This window comes from Salmo salar, chromosome 09 (genome assembly GCF_965601325.2).
Source record: "Salmo salar chromosome 09, fSalSal1, whole genome shotgun sequence".
Lineage (NCBI taxonomy): Eukaryota > Metazoa > Chordata > Actinopteri > Salmoniformes > Salmonidae > Salmo > Salmo salar.
In genome coordinates this window covers 52,781,690-52,806,146 of record NC_138299.1, presented here as the reverse complement: position 1 = coordinate 52,806,146, position 24,457 = coordinate 52,781,690, and the positions used below count along the sequence as shown (strand labels likewise).

General features: G+C 40.7%; 2 protein-coding genes across 4 annotated transcripts in view; both read left to right on the top strand.

Moving 5' to 3' along the window:
- The first annotated feature begins 1,200 nt into the window (after nt 1-1,200).
- pacc1 (proton activated chloride channel 1) lies at nt 1,201-7,503 on the top strand. Of its 2 annotated transcripts, XM_045723777.2 has the most exons (9): nt 1,201-1,458; nt 1,798-1,903; nt 2,842-3,051; nt 3,366-3,520; nt 4,070-4,212; nt 5,212-5,353; nt 5,609-5,719; nt 5,914-6,084; nt 6,754-7,503. In XM_045723777.2, exons 1-9 carry the CDS (start codon nt 1,423-1,425, stop codon nt 6,760-6,762), a joined length of 1,083 nt encoding a protein of 360 aa, XP_045579733.1. In that variant the 5' UTR covers nt 1,201-1,422; the 3' UTR covers nt 6,763-7,503. The 2 variants fall into 2 exon arrangements, with proteins under 2 accessions (XP_045579733.1, XP_014067083.1); XM_014211608.3 differs by having other exon boundaries at nt 5,914-7,503.
- Nucleotides 7,504-13,075: 5,572 nt separating this feature from the next.
- The window catches only part of znf106a (zinc finger protein 106a), a 37,105-nt gene continuing 25,723 nt past the window's right edge, over nt 13,076-24,457 (top strand). Inside the window, exons 1-4 of one of the 2 annotated variants that reach the window (XM_045723774.2) lie at nt 13,076-13,233; nt 19,000-19,096; nt 20,804-20,865; nt 24,250-24,444. In XM_045723774.2, the coding sequence (XP_045579730.1) occupies nt 19,043-19,096; nt 20,804-20,865; nt 24,250-24,444 (311 nt within the window). In that variant the 5' untranslated portion in view covers nt 13,076-13,233; nt 19,000-19,042. Of the gene's footprint in view, nt 13,234-18,999; nt 19,097-20,791; nt 20,866-24,249; nt 24,445-24,457 lie in introns of those variants that run through there. The other variant, XM_045723772.2, reaches the window with a different exon arrangement.

Genomic DNA, 24,457 nt, shown 5'->3' with positions numbered 1-24,457 from the left:
GAGAGTATTTAGGTGCCTTTTGGCAAACTCTAAGCGGGCTGTCATGTGCCTTTTACTGAGGAGTGGCTTCCGTCTGGCCACTCTACCATAAAGGCCTGATTGGTGGAGTGCTGCAGAGATGGTTGTCCTTCTGGAAGGTTTTCCAATCCCTACAGAGGAACTCTGGAGCTCTATCAGAGTGACCATCGGGTTCTTGGTCACCTCCCTGACCAAGGCCCTTCTTCCCCGATTGCTCAGTTTGGCCGGGCGGCCAGCTGTAAGAAGTCTTGGTGGTTCCAAACTTCTTCCATTTAAGAATGATGGAGGCCACTGTGTTCTTGGGGACCTTCAATGCTTCAGAAATGTTTTGGTACCCTTCCCAGATCTGTGCCTCTACACAATCCTGTCTCGGAGCTCTATGGACAATTCCTTTGACTTCATTGCTTGGTTTTTGCTCTGACATGCACTGTCAACTGTGGGACCTTAAATAGACAGGTGTGTGCCTTTCCAAATCATATCAAATCAATTGAATTTACCACAGGTGGACTCCAATCAAGTTGTAGAAACATCTCAAGAATGATCAATGGAAACAGGATGCACCTGAGCTCAATTTCGAGCCTCATAGCAAAGGGTCTGAATACTTACAGTACCAGTCAAAAGTTTGGACACACCTACTCATTCAAGGGTTTTTCTTTATTTTTTACTATTTTCTACATTGTAGAATAATAGTGAAGACATCAAAACTATGAAATAACACATATGGAATCATGTAGTAAACAAAAAAGTGTTAAACAAATCAAAATATATTTAACATTTTAGATTCTTCAAAGTAGCCACCCATTGCCTTGATGACAGCTTTGCACACATTCTCTCAACCAGCTTCACCTGGAATGATTTTCCAACAGTCTTGAAGGAGTTCCCATATATGCTGAGCACTTGTTGAAATGAAATGACACCATATATAGATTTTACAGACCCCATTTTTACATTGGCACAAAGAAACATTTGTTTTTCACTATAAGCCCAAAATTGGCAACATGGTCTTAAAATAACATTTAACTCTTTTTTGTTATTTTTTAGATAAATTCCTTCTTGCATTTGTTTATTAGCACAATAAAATTCGACATTGGTTAAAATGTAATATCTTTTTAATCAGTTATCCACCTTGCAATGTTTTGAAATGCGGGCTTTTATTTTGAAAGTTTCCTCATTACCATAGGAAAGTGACGTCATCGCCAGTGCTCGCAGAATAAGTAGTAGAATATAGGTGTTTTTTTTACTGCTTTAACTACGCACGAACGAATCCACCGGTTTAATATCTCTACCTACGTGAGAGCCACACGATGAGAATATTATATTATGAATAAAAATGGATCATTTATAATATCCGGAGTTTTAATGAACTATATAGTAAATCGAAGTATTCTTTGAAGACGAATCAGAATGCTTCAGAAGGAGACCTCCGGGTCATACCACGAAGTAAGTTCTGTTATGGCCACGACGGATTTTAATTGATTATTGATTTCATATTATTATCAATTACTTTACAATCGTATCTATCTGTATTGATCGATCACTTTTCAGGAAGTTGGGGGGAAAACATTGGGACTTCTCTAGGAGGTGATCCTCGTATAGAAACAATATCATGTGACTTACAGCTGACTTTTAAGACGTTTGCTTTTACAATTACAGTAGGGTACTTGGAAGTCTACAGATCTACCTGATCTGAAAGTGGAAGACACTGTGTACTTTATATACACTGATACTTTGTGTTAAATCAACCATTAATAATATAAATCTGAACCGTATTTGATACAGTTCAATGACGAGGAAGAACTTCAAACCCCAGACTTCTACCAAGACAATGACGGTGCCAACGGTGGCCTGGAGGAGCCAGAAGAATCCATTGCCAGTGTTCTACCAGGTTCTATTTTTTTATTTATTACTATAATCAATTGTATTTTATATTCTATTCTATCCTATAGTAGTCTATTCTATTATAGTCTATTCTATTCTATCCTATTGTAGTCTATTACATTCTATCCTATTATAGTCTATTCTATCCTATTCTAGTCTATTATATTCTATTCTAGTCTATTCTATCCTATTGTAGTCTATTATATTCTATCCTATTATAGTCTATTCTAGTCTATTATATTCTATTATAGTCTAATCTAGTCTGTTATATTCTATTCTAGTCTATTCTATCCTATTCTAGTCGATTATATTCTATCCTATTATAGTATAGTCTATTCTATCCTATTCTAGTCTATTATATTCTATCCTATTATAGTCTAGTCTATTCTATCCTATTCTAGTCTATTCTAGTCTATTCTAGTCTATTATATTCTATCCTATTATAGTCTATTCTATTCTATCCTATTATAGTCTATTCTCAAAAAATAACATTGTAAAGACTAGAATAGTCTAGCCCAGTCAAAACTGTTCGCTGCTCTGGCACCCCAATGGTGGAACAAGCTCCCTCACAGCGCCAGGACAGCAGAGTCAATCACCACCTTCCGGAGACACCTGAAACCCCACCTCTTTAAGGAATACCTAGGATAGGATAAAGTAATCCTTCTAACCCCCCCCCCCCCCCCCCCCAAAAATGATTTAGATGCATTATTGTAAAGTGTTTGTTCCACTGGATATCATAAGGTGAATGCACCAATTTGTAAGTCGCTCTGGATAAGAGCGTCTGCTAAATGACTTAAATGTAAAAATGTAAATGTACTACTGTAATATTCATATTATCTCTATTTTATTACCTATAATATGTACTTCATGTATTGATTAACAATCTTTCCTTACTATTTAATTATTATTTTATCATTTTGGCCTTTATTTACCTTATTATTCCAGAGGAAGACATAGTGAACAGCAATCCATTGACATTATTCAACAAGGCCTGTCTGAAGAACGTGTTCACTGTCTTGCTGCTGTTCATCTACCTGGTGCTGACGGCTGTGGCCGTGTTCCTGGCCTATCAAACCATCACGGACTTCATGGAGAAGCTCAGTCACCCTGTCATGTCTGTCACATACAAGGAGGTGGATGTCTTTTCTCCCCCAGGTTGGTGGGACTGGTCCTAAGTACAGATCTAGGAACAGCCTCCCTCAATCCTAACCTTAAACATTAGTGTGTGTGTGGGGGGGGGTGTGCAAAAACTGACCCTAGATCAGCGTCCAGTGTTTAATAAAGGTCTCAATTTAACAGGTTTTATTTTTACAATACTGATCAGAGAGAATATCGTTTTTTAAACATACTTTTTTTTTAAACAGAATATAATGCTTATATTTATCTTTTTTTGAGAGAACAAGTTCAATTTGATTTAATTGTTATTTTTCTTGATGAAACTTTATTTTCTTGTCCTTGTTTGTGAGTAGGCATTGCCCTGTACCCTGGTACGGCTCAGCTGCTGAGCTGTAAGCACCACTTCCACGCCCATATCCCACCGCTGGTCACCCCAGGGAAGCCCCAGCCAGGAGATTGTGTCATGGAGGAAGTGACCTACACTGGCCCCTACACCAACCACACTGTGGTGACAACCATACTATTATAGAGTCCCTACACCAACCACACTGTGGTGACAACAACACGTCTATAAATAGAACACGGCAACATTTCTTCTAAGCATTTTCATTCATTCATTGGTTGCTTGCTTGGTTGATTGGTTGGTTGGTTGCTTGGTTGGTTGGTCGGTTGGTTGGTCGGTTGCTTGGTCGGTTGGTTGATTGGTTGATTGGTCGGTTGGTCGATTGGTTGATTGGTCGGTTGGTTGATTGGTCGGTTGGTTGGTTGATTGGTTAATTGGTCAGTTGGTTGATTGGTCGGTTGGTTGATTGGTTGGTTGGTTGGTTGATTGGTTGGTTGGTTGGTTGGTTGGTTGCTTGGTTGATTGGTTGGTTGATTGGTTGGTTGGTTGATTGCTTATTAATCTCTCATGGACAGGGTATGTAACATAATGGTATTTGACGGAGTTATGCAGTATTTTAGTTCTGGGTTTCTGAGATTAGTTGGTTGGTTGGTTGGTTCAGTCAGCCATTCAGTCATTAATTTAATACATTAATTCCTCTCCTGGTTGTTGTAGAAGCAAGCCTTGGTGGTCAGCGGTCCAACAGATGTCAGAAACAGAGAGTTGATCTTCCTGCAGTTCAGTCAGAACGAGACAGAAGAGGATTTTAGTGCCATCACATACATGCTCTTCGACAAATACAACGACCTGTCCAGAAGGTAAAGCACTGGACCAGTTTAATACAACGACCTGTCCAGAAGGTAAAGCACTGGCCCAGTTTAATACAACGACCTGTCCAGAAGGTAAAGCACTGGCCCAGTTTAATACAACGACCTGTCCAGAAGGTTAAGCACTGGCCCAGTTTAATACAACGACCTGTCCAGAAGGTAAAGCACTGGTCCAGTTTAATACAACGACCTGTCCAGAAGGTAAAGCACTGGCCCAGTTTAATACAACGACCTGTCCAGAAGGTAAAGCACTGGCCCAGTTTAATACAATTACCTGTCCAGAAGGTAAAGCACTGGCCCAGTTTAATACAACGACCTGTCCAGAAGGTAAAGCACTGGCCCAGTTTAATACAACGACCTGTCCAGAAGGTAAAGCACTGGCCCAGTTTAATACAACGACCTGTCCAGAAGGTAAAGCACTGGCCCAGTTTAATACAACGACCTGTCCAGAAAGTAATGCACTGGCCCAGTTTGTTCGTTTAGAGCGCAGGTTTCAAACTTAATCCCTGGAGGGCCGAGTGTCTGCAGGTTTTTTCACTCCCCCTTGTACTTGATAGATCAATTAAGGTAATTGATTAGTTAGGAACTCCTCTCACCTCCCTTTATCTAGGTCTTGATTGGGCATGAATTGAAAGGAGATAACAAACACCAGCACAAACTCAGCCCTCTAGGAATGGAGTTTAAAATCCCTGGTTTAGAGGAATAGAGTTTAAAATCCCTGGTTTAGAGTGGAATAGAGTTTAAAATCCCTGGTTTAGAGTGGAATAGAGTTTAACATCCCTGGTTTAGAGTAATAGAGTTTTAAAATCCCTGGTTTAGAGTAATAGAGTTTTAAAATCCCTGGTTTAGAGTGTAATAGAGTTTAAAATCCCTGGTTTAGAGTGGAATAGAGTTTAAAATCCCTGGTTTAGAGTGGAATATAGTGAAACCTCAGTGTAATGAGATGTGCGTATAACAACAACCATTTTTGCCCTGTACCTCCTGTTATAGCGTAGATAAATCAGGGTTCATGCAGGACTGTGAGAAGAACTACTCCATGGTAACGTTCTCTGGAGGCTTCAGGACCTGGGTCAAGATGTCACTGGTCAAGACCTCTGGGAAGAAAAACGAATCCATGGAGTTCCGGCAAGAGGTCAGTAATATCGTTTGTAAACATTCAGATTTCCTTAAAATGTTGTCTATTTTTTATTTTTTTTAATAAGATTAGCAAAATTATTAATTTTAGTATCTACTTTAGCAGAAAACATACAACATGTTGCACAAAAAAACATGACATTTTCCTTGACATGTTCCTAGTTGTAGTTGTCATTATTTTGTCCCCCTAATTGAGTACAAAATGTTTTCTACCTCATGACGAAGTTATAACAAAGTTGTCTGTTCTTGTCAGTCCAGTGTGGTCAAATATAATGACAAGAGGCCAGTATCAGAGCAAAAAGCCATTCAGCTTTTCTTTGTCGCGTTTGAATGGAGGGATCCCTTTGTACAAGAAGTCAGAGATGTAAGTGAACACATTCATATTGTATTATTAGAATAGTATCTATTCTATTTTTTTCTATATTCTGTTTTATTCCATTCTATCTTATTCTAGTTTCTCTTATTCTACTCTACTCGTGTAGTTATTTCTCCTATCTCAGCTCTGTGGAATAAGCCTATAGCTAACAATGAAATATTTGACCCGTGTTTCCTCCACAGATTGTGACAGCCAATCCGTGGAACACCGTGGCCATCCTGTGTGGTGTGTTCATGGCTCTGTTCAAGGCTGCTAACTTTGCCAGTTTTAGTGTGAAATGGGTCATCAAAATTCGTAAGAGGCATCTGAGGAACAGAAACAGGGAGCTGACCACATCATCTCAGAGATACACAGTAACTAATACTGATATTAATAGAATAGAAGAATAACTTTTTATTTTTCTCCCCGTGAACGAACTTCTTTCAACCATTCAATGAGACACTTGCTTTGAACTGCAAATATTGCCCTAGGTTATGGGCAGCCGATTTTTAAAAATGTTGTTTTGGGATCATCACATCAGATTTTGTATGTTTTTTAAGTATTGATGAGATTGTAACGTATATGATTTTAGACAACTCAACTAAAAGGTCAAATTCACAATGATTTTTTTGTTTCTTTATACATAAGTCATATGTAGCATTTCAAAATGTGACTGTGGAAATAGGATTGTAAAATGTATTTATGAATGTTATGAAAGTTGTTTCTGATACCATCAACAACTGACATGAACTGTAAGCCAAAGGGAACTTCCTCAGTTCACCTTCCGTAACATTCTTAAAATCTGAGTTTCAATTGAGCAGCGAGATGTTTTAAAACGTGTTTTTTCTTTTTTTTTTTTTAATAACTTAAATTCTTAAGTATCTTATCACCTCTAAATTACTGGATATTTTATGTATATACTGTATATTAAAAAAATGTAAAGGGAACAATGAGTAATGCTTACCAAATGTGGACCATGATGCAATTGCTTATTTGTTTGTTTTTCCCGTTGTTTGTTTCCTTTTTTTTTTTTTTTTACAAAGAATGGGTGAATCTAGAACGAAGGAGTCAATCTCACTGGATGACTCATACGACTGAACAACTGACTCGTACGGCTGAACAACTGACTCATACGACTGAACAACGGACTCATACGGCTGAACAACGGACTCATACGGCTGAACAACGGACTCATACGGCTGAACAACTGACTCGTACGGCTGAACAACTGACTCGTACGGCTGAACAACTGACTCGTACGACTGAACAACTGACTCGTACGGCTGAACAACTGACTCGTACGGCTGAACAACGGACACGTACGGCTGAACAACGGACTCGTACGGCTGAACAACGGACTCGTACGGCTGAACAACTGACTCGTACGGCTGAACAACTGACTCGTACGGCTGAACAACGGACTCGTACGGCTGAACAACGGACTCGTACGGCTGAACAACGGACTCGTACGGCTGAACAACGGACTCGTACGGCTGAACAACTGACTCATACGACTGAACAACGGACTCATACGGCTGAACAACTGACTCATACGGCTGAACAACGGACTCATACGGCTGAACAACGGACTGCTACTGAACCCAGAGTAATAGTCTACTACTGTTTTCTTTGCTTCTACACACTAGGCGAATATTTACGAATACCACCTCATCCTGCTTGTTGCTTTCTACGTTATTTACACATCTTAGAAAAACTGGACTGATCAACAAGGACCTGGGATTTACTTGAAATTGTGTAGAGCTTTTACTGTGAAATAAAACTGTGCAATTGATTGTGTTTAGTCACTTTCTATGACCATGTGCACCGAATCCATTATAATAATCCGCAAAACATACTTGCAACTGTACCTACATCAACGTTATGGCCTTCATTCATAAGCAGTCAGTTGTTGGCATTTATGAATGTCTACATTCATCTTTGCCACATTTCTTCTATTACAGACACCTTAATAAATACAGTCGTGGCCAAAAGTTTTGAGAATGACACAAATATTAATTTTCACAAAGTCTGCTGCCTCAGTTTGTATGATGGCAATTCGCATATAGTCCAGAATGTTATGAAGAGTGATCAGATGAATTGCAATTAATTGCAAAGTCCCTTTTTGCCATGCAAATGAACTGAATCCCCCAAAAAACATTTCCACTGCATTTCAGCCCTGCCACAAAAGGACCAGCTGACATCATGTCAATGATTCTCTTTGTTAACGCAGATGTGAGTGTTGACAAGGACAAGGCTGGAGATCACTCTGTCATGCTGATTGAGTTCAAATAACAGACTGGAAGCTTCAAAAGGAGTGTGGTGCTTGGAATCATTGTTCTTCCTCTGTCAATAATGGTTACCTGCAAGGAAACACGCACCGTCATCATTGCTTTGCACAAAAAGGGCTTCACAGGCAAGGATATTGCTGCCAGTAAGATTGCACCTAAATCAACCATTTATCGGATCATCAAGAACTTCAAGGAGAGCGGTTCAATTGTTGTGAAGAAGGCTTCAGGGCGCCCAAGAAAGTTCAGAAATCACCAGGGCCGTCTCCTAAAGTTGATTCAGCTGCGGGATCGGGGCACCACCAGTACAGAGCTTGCTCAGGAATGGCAGCAGGCAGGTGTGAGTGCATCTGCATGCACAGTGAGGCGAAGACTTTTGGAGGATGGCCTGGTGTCAAGAAGGGCAACAAAGAAGCCACTTCTCTCCAGGAAAAACATCAGAGACAGACTGATATTCTGCAAAGGGTACAGGGATTGGACTGCTGAGGACTGGGGTAAAGTCATTTTCTCTGATGAATCCCCTTTCCGATTGTTTGGGGCATCCGGAAAAAAGCTTGTCCGGAGAAGACAAGGTGAGCGCTACCATCAGTCCTGTGTCATGCCAACAGTAAAGCATCCTGAGACCATTCATGTGTGGGGTTGCTTCTCAGCCAAGGGAGTGGGCTCACTCACAATTTTGCCTAAGAACACAGCCATGAATAAAGAATGGTACCAACACATCCTCCGAGAGCAACTTCTCCCAACCATCCAGGAACAGTTTGGTGACGAACAATGCCTTTTCCAGCATGATGGAGCACTTTGCCATAAGGCAAAAGTGATAACTAAGTGGCTCGGGGGACAAAACATCGATATTTTGGGTCCATGGCCAGGAAACTCCCCAGACCTTAATCCCATTGAGAACTTGTGGTCAATCCTCAAGAGACGGGTGGACAAACAAAAATCCACAAATTCTGACAAACTCCAAGCATTGATTATGCAAGAATGGGCTGCCATCAGTCAGGATGTGGCCCAGAAGTTAATTGACAGCATGCCAGGGTGGATTGCAGAGGTCTTGAAAAAGAAGGGTCAACACTGCAAATATTGACTCTTTGCATCAACTTCATGTAATTGTCAATAAAAGCCTTTGACACTTATGAAATGCTTGTAATTATACTTCAGTATTCCATAGTAACATCTGAAAAAAATATCTAAAGACAATGAAGCAGCAAACTTTGTGGAAATTAATATTTGTGTCATTCTCAAAACTTTTGGCCACGACTGTACTTAAATACATGTAATTTAGTTCTTGAAATGTTTTTATTGAAATAATTCGGAATTCCATTTATTTCTATGGAGGACTGATCCTACTGGAGAGTACCGATATGGCCGACCGGTGGCTTCAATCCCATCAGTACCCTGGGTTGGGGAGTAACAGATTACATGTAATCCGTTACATGTAAGGAATTACAAAAAAATTGGTAACTGTAATCCGTTACGTTACCAGCAAAATATTGTAATCAGATTACAGATACTTTTGAAAAACTAGATGATTACTTCGAGGATTATTTTTAAACTGAGAGGATTTTTGCTAAAAATATTTTGACATGTCTCCGTTTTCTCAATGACATTCAAATCAGCATTGAAAAAGGTGCAAGTTTAAGTTTGTTCCACCTGAGCGAGTCTGACCACCAATCAGAGACCACTATGATGACACACCAAATGATGACCACCAATCAGAGAGACCAAATGATGAGCACCAATCAGAAACCACTATGATGACACACCAAATGATGACCACCAATCAGAGACCACTAAATGATGACAGACCAAATGATGACCACCAATCAGAGAACACTATGATGACACACCAAATGATAACCACCAATCAGAGACCACTAAATGATGACACACCAAATGATGACCACCAATCAGAAACCACTATGATGACACACCAAATGATGACCACCAATCAGAGACCACTAAATGATGACAGACCAAATGATGACCACCAATCAGAGAACACTATGATAACACAAAAAATGATGACCACCAATCAGAGACCACTATGATGACACACCAAATTATGACCACCAATCAGAGAACACTATGATGACACACCAAATGATAACCACCAATCAGAAACCACTATGATGACACACCAAATGATGACCACCAATCAGAGACCACTAAATGAAGACACACCAAATTATGACCACCAATCAGAGAACACTATGATGACACACCAAATGATAACCACCAATCAGAGACCACTAAATGATGACACACCAAATGATGACCACCAATCAGAGACCACTATGATGACACACCAAATGATGACCACCAATCAGAGAACACTATGATGACACACCAAATGATGACCACCAATCAGAGACCACTATGATGACACACCAAATGTGTTTGCTGGACTGCGGGAAAAGAGCTGGAATAGGTTTTTGTAGGCTGCAGTCCAAGCTATGTCTTCCAATGGTGAGACTGCTGTCGGCATCCAAAGATTATCCAATTTGAATACATGCTTGGAGGTAAAGGATGACAGCAGTGGTGTAGTCTACAGCGATACGGATATCACTCATTATTAATATCTACATAGCGCATTGATGTGAATCACACTGTTGCTCTCTCATTTAGCTATTTGCGCCTTACTGATTGTGGTTGTTGTGGCTGATCACAAATCTAAATGTGTATTTGAACCCAATAAAGGTTGAATTCAAGAAGTTTAAGCTGCCTATGAAATCATTGTTTTTGGAACCAGTGGACAGCCAGTGAAAAATGTGCTCTTCCAACAGCTGCATAGTGCAGATCCCAGCCTACGGAATAAAAGAGGGGCTTTTATTGATCAATCTAATTCATGCTGATAAAATTATTAAATCCATATGCCTAATGGACAAATGATCAAACTCACTTCTGATAGACTTAAAGGGGCAATATGGAGTTGCTACATCCATTTTTGGATTTATAAATTATATATAAAGAACCAGTCAAATGTTTTGATACAGCTACTCATTCAAGGGTTTTTCTTTATTTTTTTAAACTATTTTCTACATTGTAGAATAATAGTGAAGACATCAAAACTATGAAATAACACATATGGAATCATGTAGTAAACTAAAAAAAGTGTTAAACAAATCAGAATATATTTTTACAGAATATATGACAGCTTGGTTATTATGGGGTATTGTGATGTCATTATGGGGTATTGTGATGTCCTTATGGGGTATTGTGATGTCATTATGGGGTATTTTGATGTCATTATGGGGTATTGTGTGTAGACTGATGAGGGAAAAAAAACAATTGAATCAATTTTAGAATAGGGCTGAAACGTAACAAAATGTGGAAAAAGAATACTTTCTGAATGGATCCTTTGTTTTCCATTGGACATGCATCTGTAGTGTTTTAATTTATGTATTTATTATTTTGATGGTTAAATCTCCTAGTGTTGTATTGGCATCCTGGCATCCCCTATCTACATTGACACACCCATGCACACACACACGCAGATACACACCCACTCATGCATACACACACTTGCACTTCTACACTTGCATACATTCACTCACTCACACACACACACACACACACACACACACACACACACACACACACACACACACACACACACACACACACACACACACACACACACACACACACACACACACACACACACACACACACACACACACACACACTTTCCACCCACACCCGTCCGTTTATAACATGTTATCGCCTGTTAGGGCCTATATATATTTCATAATATAACGTCCGTTCCACGATCGTGTCTCAAATAGTCATTCTATGAGTTATCATTTCCATACTATATTTTTCATTAATTGTTTCTTTCCAACAACTGTGGTCCCAGTTGTTTAAGCCAGTTTCTTTCTAGTTATCAGTTTAAATGCTGTTTTTCTCAGAATTCAGAAGAGGTATTTATATCAGAGTAGAGGAACAGTGCATGAGGGGTTCTCACCGAGAGTTTGTGTTCTGGATTTAGAGAAAGCCGAACGTTTGAATGTATCATCCAATACTTTGTATACTTCAAAACAGAAATGATTTGAGGACTGGGCAGGAATATAATTTGTGAGTATGGTTAGCTCTGCTCTCCCTACAGTAACGCCAGCAACTTGGTGTGATGTCACAGTTGTATTTTGATTGTATTATAGGAGTTTTCCAAGAATATTACCTCCAGAGTAGAGAGTTGGTTGTCTTGGACGTGTTTCTTGATATGTCTTCCCAGTCCTCTTTGGTTATTACTATTTGCAGCCCACCTTCCCAATTAGTTCCACTATAATATTCTCATATTTTGTTTCTTCTTGGATATTTTTGTATATGTCCCCCAGCACATTCTTAGCATTTACTTGGTTATAGGTCTTTGTTATATGTTTAATTAAAGGACTAAGCGTTTTATTAAGTTCCATTGCTTTAGTAAGATAGCTTCTTACTTGTAAATAATTGTAAAACTGAGAGTTCTGGATGTTGCACTTTTTTTTATATATTCTCAATTATATTCGATCAATAAGCCTCACATAGTAAATTAGCAATTACATTTTTTGCTGACCAATTTCGGCACTCTCTCTCGTTGACTTCAATACAAAAAAAATCCACACTTCGTGAGTTTGTTTTCATGGGCAGATTTTGGGCTGAGTAAAACCAAAGATCTTTTATAACTAAACCAAGATAACCCACAGCCTGTCGTTTCAAACGGAAACAAATGGTTCTGCCCCATAGTGGGCAGAACAAGCAAGGAGAATGGGCGGGGCCAAGCACGATTTAGCCAGAACCTATTGGTGTGTTGTAGGATGTATTTGCATATTTCCGTTAGGGAACGCCTACTCTACGAAGTGCGCGTGTGCAATAACGCAATTCAAAAAATGTTTTTAAGTCTAACGGGGTAAAGTCTGTCGTAACATATTTTACTTTTGGAAACAGAAAACTGTATTGTGATTAAATATTTAATCGATGAGAAAATTAGTAGAATGTTGGACAACATCCATCTCGTTTAATCTTCTCCCCACTGATTTTTTTGGTAGTAGCATATTTGGTAGTGACAAGAAAATGCCAAGCGGATGCTTCAAATGGAAACATCCGGTGAAATATTTGTGTCATTGTTGTATCTGTGGTTATCTTCAGGCGCTGATGTTCGGGAACACATCCCGGTCCGCATCTGGAAGGGGCAAACCGGGTCGATACAGCGACAAGACGGGAAGTGGATGAATTTGCGCCTAGTAAACAAGATATTCACAGGTATTCTTGCTAAAATGTACATGAGTTTAGCTACACACACACAGTTATAACTTACATTAGAAGAGTTTTGTGTCAGTTTGAAGACCTGCGGTGAGAATAGTGCGTTTGTTTCCTTGCTAGATAGAAGTAATGTTAGCTAATGTTCGCTAGTTAGACAACGTTAGCTAATGTTCGCTAGTTTGATATATACATATTTTAGCTAACGGTAGCTAGCAGACGTTACGTAGTTAGTAGCTAACCTATATATATATATATATATATATATATATACAAATAACAAAGTAGCTAAATACTTACATTTGTGTCTGAAGTAGCTACGTTGGCTAGCTACTTTTTCCGCCAAACCAGTTAGCTAGTTTCAACAGAGCCATGTTTAGGGCAAGGCTCCATCCTAAACAAGGCTAGCTAGTTGTGAACATAGCCATGTTTAGGACAAGGCTCCATCCTAAACAAGGCTAGCTAGTTGTGAACAGAGCCATGTGTAGGGCAAGGCTCCATCCTAAACAAGGCTAGCTAGTTGTGACCAGAGCCATGTGTAGGGCACGGCTCCATCCTAAACAAGGCTAGCTAGTTGTGAACAGAGCCATGTTTAGGGCAAGGCTCCATCCTAAACAAGGCTAGCTGGTTGTAAACAGAGCCATGTTTAGGGCAAGCCTCCATCCTAAACAAGGCTAGCTAGCTAGCAAAACAATGGATTGGATATGGCGGGTGTTTGTTGATAGCCACGCAACGCATGTATTGACAACCCCCCCCCCCCCCCCCCCCCCCCCCCTTCCTCCCCTCTCTCACACACACACACCACACACACACACACACACACACACACACACACACACACACACACACACAAACAGTGGCGATTTTACCATGTCAGTCTTGGTGGGCAAACGAAAAATATGTTATTTTTTTAGGTACATGCCAGCAAAGCCAATACACAATACAACACATTATTTACACTATAATGGTGCCCGCAAACTGTTAGGGCCTCTACATAAAGCACCATGGAGTGAATCCTTATCACTGCTACACCTTACTACCAGCAAAGCCTTTTCTGGCAGCGAAACAGTTCATTTTCATTTACTGCCTTTGAAAGAAACATAGCTGGTATGGCTGACTTGTTTAAACAAATGTGGTTTCTACTGACAATTGAGATGTACAAACTATGGCATAAGGGGATGATGAGCAGAGAAGAAGCAATCTGTAATTTCGATTAAGAAATGAATGACCGAGCTAGGACGGACGTAGTCAATATAATTATTTGTTCAGCACTTTTGAAATGTACAGTGACAAAATTCAGAACATGGGCCGTTCTTACAGTATTCTCCCGGTACACCAAGTCATAACCGTAGGATAAATAAAGGGGGCTTATAAGCAGATAATGAAAGCTCTTACAATATTCAGTGATTACGTTTCTCTTAAACAGGCTACATGTGCACCACCAAGTCAGGCTAAGTTATGAGGGGGGAAAGGGACCAAATTATTAGGGTGAGGCACATGGGCCACTAACAGCTTAGCTACAGTATACATACCTCCCTGGCATATTACATAATTTATGCAGCAGGATACAAAACATTTTTGAACTCACCTTGTTGTGCTGTGCTCACTTAAACAGGAAGGTGGCACGGCGGTCCTTCATGTGGGCAAATTGTGTCATTCTCTGGATATATGGTGCTTTCAAGACAATTGGGAACTCTGGGGGGGGGGGGGGGGGGGGGGGGGGATCATGACGTCAGTGATCTTCAGGTTGGAGATCTAGAAAGAGGCCAGAGTTCCCGACTTGGAATACCGAGTCGGATGACCGTTCAAAACTTATTTTCCCCAGTCAGAGCAATTTTTTTTTTCTTACCCAGAGTTCCCAGAAGTCATGCAGGATTGACAGCATGGCCAATGTATTCAATCGTTTCTGTCTGATGGTGTTGCATGTGAATGTTTATCTTTTTAAGCTTGGAAAAAGAGGCTATTGATTGCTTTGCAGTTAGCCACTGATTCCTTCCAAACCACTCCGGGTTGAATTTGCAATTTCCAACTTGTTCTGTAATGTTTATGGCCGATGAGCACCCATAGGTTTTTATCTAGTAGATCAGTAGATAGTTGACTTGATTCATGATGATGACTGCTAGCTCAGATTTTGAAAGTATGATGTTGACATGATCAGCCCAATCAAAGCTACTGTAGATATAGTGTGATTTGACCTAATTTTTATCTGTGGCCAATGACCTTGAGCGTTCTTGGATGGGCACTTTTAATGTAACTATGGCAGCTCCCAAGGGGCTTGAATCTTCGAGCTCTACCCGTAGATTTTGCAGTGATGGAGTGTCCCCATGAGTGACAAAACACTCAGTCTATCACAGAGCAACTAAAGAACATTACCAACCTCTATGCTCTGTATTTTCCACTGGCTGCCCCACCAACACAGAAAGCACAGAGCTGGGCTGAAACACCTGCATTTTGGAGATGCCCCACCAACACAGAAAGCACTGAGCTAGGCTGAAACACCTGCATTTTGGAGCTTCCTTACTCAAGAAAACAAAAAAGAGACTATAGCTGTGTTCAAATACTTATACAAACCACACTATTTGTGATGTAGTATACTCAAGAAAACAAGAAAGAGACCATGTTTGTATGTGGCTTTATTAACTCAATTATTTAAAAAGTTTTTTTTACATTGTTTGCAAACTGATATGTGACACATATTAATGCCAAAATAACAAGCAAAACAGGCAACAAATAAACTAAACTTTATTTCTTAATAGCTAAACGGGTCAAAGCCCTGAATGACGGGTCGCTACTGCAAACACACACACACACACACACACACACAAACATTAGTCTGATTTAATCAGGCTGTAATTAATTGGTATACATCCTGAAACTAGGTAAAGTTAGTTGTATATTTGATATTCGGTTTTACCGCTGTGGTAAACTGAACCATATACAGTGCCTATATTAAGTTACGTACAAGCATGCAGGACTGCTGCCAGTGACCAGCTATCCTCTGATGCCCAAAGCCCCAGCGGAGTGTGTGTGTGTATGAGACTTGACTGGCAAAGGCCCTTCAGCTGGGACAGATGGGAGCAGAGGTCATCTCTTTCCCACGTCTAGCTGGCTCTTCCTCAACATGCTTAACATCACCACCCAACCCTAAACCCATCTGGCCTCCCCTGATGGCAGCCCTGCAGCACAGACTCTGCCAGTCCACAGAGTTCACACTAGTCTAATTCCAGACTCAAGAGTACATCTCAAATGGTAATTTTCCCTATATATAGTGGACTACTGTTACAAATTACTGCCCTACATAGGGAATAGGGTGCCAGATCTGGTTAAAAGTAGTGCACTACATAGGGAATAGGGTGCCAGTCCTGGTTAAAAGTAGTGCACTACATAGGGAATAGGGTGCCAGTCCTGGTTAAAAGTAGTGCACTACATAGGGAATAGGGTGCCAGTCCTGGTTAAAAGTAGTGCACTACATAGGGAATAGGGTGCCAGTCCTGGTTAAAAGTAGTGCACTACATAGGGAATAGGGTGACAGTCCTGGTTAAAAGTAGTGGACTACATAGGGAATAGGGTGACAGTTCTGGTTATAAGTAGTGCACTACATAGGGAATAGGGTGCCAGTTCTGGTTAAAAGTAGTGCACTACATAGGGAATAGGGTGCCATTTGGATGACCTGGTGATAGAACAGCTCCAGAGCCAGACAGCAGGTTTGGTGGAGAGGCTATGGGTGGGAGAGTCGAACTCCAACCCCTCTCCAGGAACAGGGTTGGAGTTAAAACCTACAGGACGGTATCTCTCCAGGAACAGGGTTAGAGTTACAACCTACAGGAGGGTATCTCTCCAGGAACAGGGTTAGAGTTACAACCTACAGGACGGTATCTCTCCAGGAACAGGGTTGGAGTTAAAACCTACCGGACGGTATCTCTCCAGGAACAGGGTTGGAGTTAAAACCTACAGGAGGGTATCACTCCAGGAACAATTGCTTTGCCACATTTTTTTGTAGTTTTACTTTAGTGCCTTGTTGCAAACAGGATGCATGTTTTGGAATATTTGTATTCCTTTTATTTGTATTTCCCCCCCCCCCCCCAATTTCGTGATTACTATCTTGTCTCATCGCTGCAACTCCCCAACGGGCTCAGGAGGAGAGGCGAAGGTAGAGTCATGCCTCCCCTGAAACATGACCTGCCTAACCGCGCTTCTTAACACCCGCTCGCTTAACCCGGAAGCCAGCAGCACCAATGCGTCAGAGGAAACACTGTTCAACTGACAACCGAAGTCAGCCGGTTGTGACACCCGAGCCGCCACAGAGTCGCTAGAGTACGATTAGCCAAGTAGAGACCCCCCCCCCCCCTGGCCAAACCCTCCTCTAACCCGGACGACCCTGGACCAAACTGTGTGCCGCCCTAACGGGGCTCACTGTCATGGCCGGTTGTGATACAGCCTGGGATCGAACCCCAGGCTGTAGTGACGCTGCAACACAGCGATAGAGTGCCTTAGACTGCAGCATCCTTTAGGAGGCCAGGAATAGTTTTTATTCTGTACAGGCTTCCTTCTTCTGTCATTTAGGTTAGTATTGTGGAGTAACTACAATGTTGTTGATCCATCCTCAGTGTTCTCCTACCCCAGCCATTAAACTCTGTAACTGTTTTAAAGTCACTATTGGCCTCATGGTGAAATCCCTGAGCAGTTTCCTTCCTCTCCGGCAACTGAGTTAGGAAGGACACCTGTATCTTTGTAGTGACTGGGTGTTTTGATACACCATCCAAAGTGTAATTAATAACTTCACCATGCTCAAAGGGATATTCAATGTCTGCTTTTTAATTTATACCCATCCACCAATAGGTGCCCTTGTTTGGGAGGCATTGGGAAACCTCCCTGGTCTTTGTGTCTTGAAATTCACTGCTCGACTAAGGAAGCTTAAAGATAATTCTGTGTGTGGGGTCAAAAACCATGCAATTTATGTAACTTAAGCTAATTTTGACTCCTGAACTTATTTAGGATTGTCATAACAAAGGGCTTGAATACTTATTGACACGAGACATTTCAACTTTACATTTTTAAAAATGACGAAAAACAATTTCACTTTGACATTATGGGGTATTGTGGGTAGGCCATTGACAAAACATCTAAATTGAATCCATTTTAAATTCAGGCTGTAACACAACACAATGTGGACTGGCACAGTCTGTGCTGCGGGTCTGCCATCAGGGGAGGCCAGATGGGGTTAGGGTTTGGATGGTGATCTTAAGCATGTTGAGGAAGAGCCAGCTAGAGGTGGGAAAGAGATGACCTCTGTCCCAGCTGATGGGCCTTTGCCATTCAAGTCTCATATATATATATATACACACGCACACTCTCTCTGCTGGGGCCTTGGGCAGTCAGAGGATAGCTGGTCACTGGCAGCAGTCCTGCATGCTTCTACGTAACATAATATAGTCCTACATGTATTTGGGCAGCTGATGTGTATGTATATATATATATATATGTGTGTGTGTATGTATATATATATATATGTGTGTGTGTGTGTGTGTGTGTGTGTATATATATATATGTGTGTGTGTATATATATATATGTGTGTGTATATATATATATATATATATGTGTGTGTATATATATATATATATATATATATATATATATATATATATATATAATTGAAGCAGCCATGTTATACAAACAATTTGCACAGTGTCAGTTCAATCAGTGAAGCTTTTTATATAAACTGTTTTTTTTTCAATAATTCTCCTTTTTTTTCCTTTTTTTTTCAACAGTACGTCATGGCCTGATTTCTGAAACCCACCACCAATATCCAACATGGGGAGGGAAAGAAAGTGCATTCTCTGTCAGATCGTATACAGCTCCAAACAGGTAAAACCTTTTCAAAGCCTCCTGGAAAGAAATAGACATATAATTTCTTTTTATAGCACTTTTCTAAAACCCTAAAGATGGCGCTTTCATCACCACAACCTTTTGTTTTGATAAATATCATGTCGTCTTTAGGTTTGTTTTGATAAATATCACGCCGTCTTTAGGTGTGAATGGTTTGTTTTGATAAATATCATGTCGTCTTTAGGTGTGAATAGTTTGTTTTGATAAATATCATGTCGTCTTTAGGTGTGAATGGTTTGTTTTGATAAATATCATGTCGTCTTTAGGTGTGAATGGTTTGTTTTGATAAATATCATGTCGTCTTTAGGTGTGAATGGTTTGTTTTGATAAATATCATGTCGTCTTTAGGTGTGAATGGTTTGTTTTGATAAATATCATGTCGTCTTTAGGTTTGTTTTGATAAATATCATGTCGTCTTTAGGTTTGTTTTGATAAATATCATGTCGTCTTTAGGTGTGAATGGTTTGTTTTGATAAATATCATGTCGTCTTTAGGTGTGAATGGTTTGTTTTGATAAATATCATGTCGTCTTTAGGTGTGAATGGTTTGTTTTGATAAATATCACGTCGTCTTTAGGTGTGAATGGTTTGTTTTGATAAATATCACGTCGTCTTTAGGTGTGAATGGTTTGTTTTGATAAATATCATGTCTTTAGGTTTGTTTTGATAAATATCATGTCGTCTTTAGGTGTGAATGGTTTGTTTTGATAAATATCATGTCGTCTTTAGGTGTGAATGGTTTGTTTTGATAAATATCATGTCGTCTTTAGGTGTGAATGGTTTGTTTTGATAAATATCATGTCGTCTTTAGGTGTGAATGGTTTGTTTTGATAAATATCATGTCGTCTTTAGGTTTGTTTTGATAAATATCATGTCGTCTTTAGGTTTGTTTTGATAAATATCATGTCGTCTTTAGGTGTGAATGGTTTGTTTTGATAAATATCATGTCTTTAGGTTTGTTTTGATAAATATCATGTCGTCTTTAGGTGTGAATGGTTTGTTTTGATAAATATCATGTCTTTAGGTTTGTTTTGATAAATATCATGTCGTCTTTAGGTGTGAGTGGTTTGTTTTGATAAATATCATGTCGTCTTTAGGTGTGTGGTTTGTTTTGATAAATATCATGTCGTCTTTAGGTGTGAATGGTTTGTTTTGATAAATATCACGTCGTCTTTAGGTGTGAATGGTTTGTTTTGATAAATATCATGTCTTTAGGTTTGTTTTGATAAATATCATGTCGTCTTTAGGTGTGAATGGTTTGTTTTGATAAATATCATGTCGTCTTTAGGTGTGAATGGTTTGTTTTGATAAATATCATGTCGTCTTTAGGTGTGAATGGTTTGTTTTGATAAATATCATGTCGTCTTTAGGTGTGAATGGTTTGTTTTGATAAATATCATGTCGTCTTTAGGTTTGTTTTGATAAATATCATGTCGTCTTTAGGTGTGAATGGTTTGTTTTGATAAATATCATGTCTTTAGGTTTGTTTTGATAAATATCATGTCGTCTTTAGGTGTGAATGGTTTGTTTTGATAAATATCATGTCTTTAGGTTTGTTTTGATAAATATCATGTCGTCTTTAGGTGTGAATGGGTTGTTTTGATAAATATCATGTCGTCTTTAGGTTTGTTTTGATAAATATCACGCCGTCTTTAGGTGCGACTGGTTTGTGTTCTTGTGTCTCCAGGAGATGGATGAGCATATGAAGAGTATGCTGCATCATCGTGAACTGGAGAACCTTAAAGGCCGGTGAGAACTACTGCTGAACTTACACTAACTTACCCATGCACTGAACTTACACTAACTTACTCAGACACTGAACTTACACTAACTTACCCAGACACGGGACTTACACTAACTTACCCAGACACTGGACTTACACTAACTTACCCAGACACGGGACTTACACTAACTTACCCGTGCACGGGACTTACACTAACTTACCCGTGCACGGGACTTACACTAACTTACCCGTGCACGGGACTTACACTAACTTACCCAGACACTGGACTTACACTAATTTACCCAGACACAGGTGCACAAATTGTTGCACATTTACCCTCATTTTCCCTTTCAGAGCAAATTGGATTATGTTTGCTTGAGATGAATGAATTCCCACAACTGTTTCAGGAAATGATTCTGCAACTCCTGTCAAATCTTGTGATCAGGAAAACCTTCCGGAACTTGACATTGGTCACGCGTGTGATTTGGTCACGCGTGTGATTTGGTCACGCGTGTGATTTGGTCACGTGTGCCCGTCCTAGCATTATCTGGAAAATGGGTAGGGGTACAGCTGCCACAACTATGGCATGTATTTATATATAGATACAATCTGACCGGAACAACAGTCTCAGACCAGCTGATTGTAACAACTGGCCCGGACCAACTGATGATTGGAACAGGCCCTAAAATTTTATTTTTGGCCCACCAGCCACTGTGGTAGGTAGATAAAAAAATATATATATATATACCAGCCATTAACTTTTACCACGTAAAATATTTTTCCTGACATAATTACATTAAAAAAAAATATCAGATGAGACAAAATGTTCAGCTGCCCTTTTTTTTTTAAGTGTGGGAGGTTACCGTGGTAACGGGGCCACTCACATCCTGTTGCGCGTCGTCTGTTTGAGATTTGGGATCTGGCTCTTCCACTATCAGCTGAAGCAGCAGGCTCAAACTAACTTTGGAAAAACAACCGAACTTGGGAACAGAACGAAGGTAAATAACTAAAGAAACACAAGAACAAAGTCTCACTTATTGTAGACTTTATGGTAAATGAGACAATCTTTTGTGCCTGTGTGCAGTGCCATCCAAGAAATGAATCTCTCTGCATTTCACTCAGTGCACACAGCTTCCCCTGCCAGGCAGTGTCCCAGCGCGAGGTGGTATATAGGATTCATGTTTCTCTGTGCGATTAGCAGCTATGAAATAAAACAGTAGAAATACTTTGAAAACAGCTCTGCATTTTCCTGTTATAAAACCCAACTCGGACACGTGCTCATACTTGACTTTGACTGTTTTTATTCGCAAATGTAATGTTCCCACTGTAGCCCTGCATATTGACCACATATTGACCACAATGGACATTCTTACCCGCCAGTATCTAAATCTAACCGTGTTAAATTTATGCCCTGGACTGAAACAACAGGCCCGGACCAACTGACTGGAACAACAGGCCCGGACCAACGGACTGGAACAACAGGCCCGGACCAACTGACTGGAACAACAGGCCCGGACCAACGGACTGGAACAACAGGCCCCGACCAAGGGACTGGAACAACAGGCCCCGACCAAGGGACTGGAACAACAGGCCCCGACCAAGGGACTGGAACAACAGGCCCCGACCAAGGGACTGGAACAACAGGCCCCGACCAAGGGACTGGAACAACAGGCCCCGACCAAGGGACTGGAACAACAGGCCCCGACCAAGGGACTGGAACAACAGGCCCCGACCAAGGGACTGGAACAACGGATTGCGCATGCGTCCCAAATGGCACCCTATTCCCTACATAGTGCACTACTTTTGACCAGAGTACCTTTAAGGTCTTGGTCAAAAGAAGTACACTAAATGGGAGATGGGGTGTCATGTGGGACGCAGTCTGCACTCTGCAACTATTTCAAGTGACTGTCCTGGAGATTACTGAAATATGTGATCGCAGCGGTCAGGCTCTTAACTGTAACACCTAGAGGGAAGGAGAGGGGAATGTGTTACAATTCAGCGTACATTTGTTAGTTCTGGTTGTTTTTTTAAGATAAATAAGTATACTATATTATCATTAGTTCATGAGTTCCTAGTCTTTTCTTATGACTTTTTAAAAATACTGTTCCTTTTATTTAAAATGAATTAACGTCTTTGTCATTGGCAGTAAAATGGACATTCACTTACAGACGTTATCCCATTTTTTTTTTTTTTTTTAATCAAGTGAGAATTGCAGTCCACCACAAACCTATGAAAAACACATTTTGATTAGAGACTAAATGGAAAGATCTAGCCTGTATTGATTCACTGATTACGTTATTGAACCCATTGTTTTGATTCACAGATTACGATATTCAACCCATTGTTTTGTCTTGTGCCCTTTGTACTATTGCACAAGACTAAACGGTACACGTTCCAAATCAAACCCCCGAACCTCATCAACGAGCGTCAGGGAGCCGAGGTCAGGACAACGACGACAGGTTCAAACCTTTCAGAAACTCTAGCCAATAAAGTCACGGTAAATCAGGCCCCTCTACAGTGGTAGACATACTAGGTCGATGGTTTGTGTAGGCGTCCTAAATTGAACCCTATTCCCTTATAGAGGGCTCTGATCAACAGTAGTGCACTATATAGCGTTTAGGGTGCCATATAGGATGCACACTTCTTCTGGTGGTGGTGAATTATCTACAGCGGCTGTTTGGCCGAGGCTCCGGTTACAACCAGCCTCGTGATTGGTTCACAGGCTTAGCAGCTCCACAGTTGGGTATTCAGTAGGGGGGGGGGGGGGTTGTTATCTGAGGTGCATAGCAGAAATAGAGCGAGGCTGGCCCAGAGCACAGCCCCAGAGCACAGCGGACTTCCACCATGACAGCAGCAGCAGGGTTGCTAGGTTGAGGCTGCCGTCCCTCCCTCCCTGCCTGTCTCCACATCTTCCACCTCACGGCCGTGCTCCGTTGTGCTGCCTGGATGGCTGTGTAGTGTGTATCGTGGGATAAATGTTACCATGCTACCGACGACACACAGTCTCCTGCTCTCCGCCAGCCCTCCTCCTCCCGCCAAACTGCCTCCACCGACCTGCTGGAAACATCTAGAATCCTAAAAGATGTTCATGAAGACTTAAAACCAGCTGATCTGAACTCTCTTTTTTATTTTTTTTTATTGAAACGACAGCAAATAATACGTAATTTTGCCTCCTGATCTCTGAAGAATCAAAGAAACGGGAAGAGTATTTTTTGTTTAATAAGGATCGTTGAGTACTCTCCTTTTTTCCTTTTGATTACATTGAATTATTCCTTAAACTTAGGGCCGGCGTTGTCCAAGTGCTCTTCTGTAGACGAACAGGGAGACCCAGACCAGTTGTGACTAGAAGCACATATCACCATGCCGGAGGGTGTTATTATTGAAAGCCCACTGTCCCCTTCCTTCCCCAGAGACTGTGGCCACGAGTGCCGGGTGTGCCGGGTGACCATGGTGAGCCTAACGGACTACGCCGACCACATATCCAGCAGGGTGCACAAGCAGCGTGTGGAGACGGCAGAACGGGAAGGTGCCGGGAACGACCAGGAAGAGGAGTATTTCGACAAGGATCTGGTCAAACTGATCGAGATCCGGAAGGAAGTGATCAGGTAAGAAGAAGTA

Coding starts and splice junctions, on each gene's coding strand:
- pacc1 (XM_014211608.3), top strand. CDS start 1,423: ATGCTTCAGAAGGAGACCTCCGGGTCATACCACGAA. Junction 3,521..4,069: donor CCTACACCAACCACACTGTG/GTGACAACCATA, acceptor TGGTTGTTGTAG/AAGCAAGCCTTGGTGGTCAG. Junction 4,213..5,211: donor TACAACGACCTGTCCAGAAG/GTAAAGCACTGG, acceptor CTCCTGTTATAG/CGTAGATAAATCAGGGTTCA.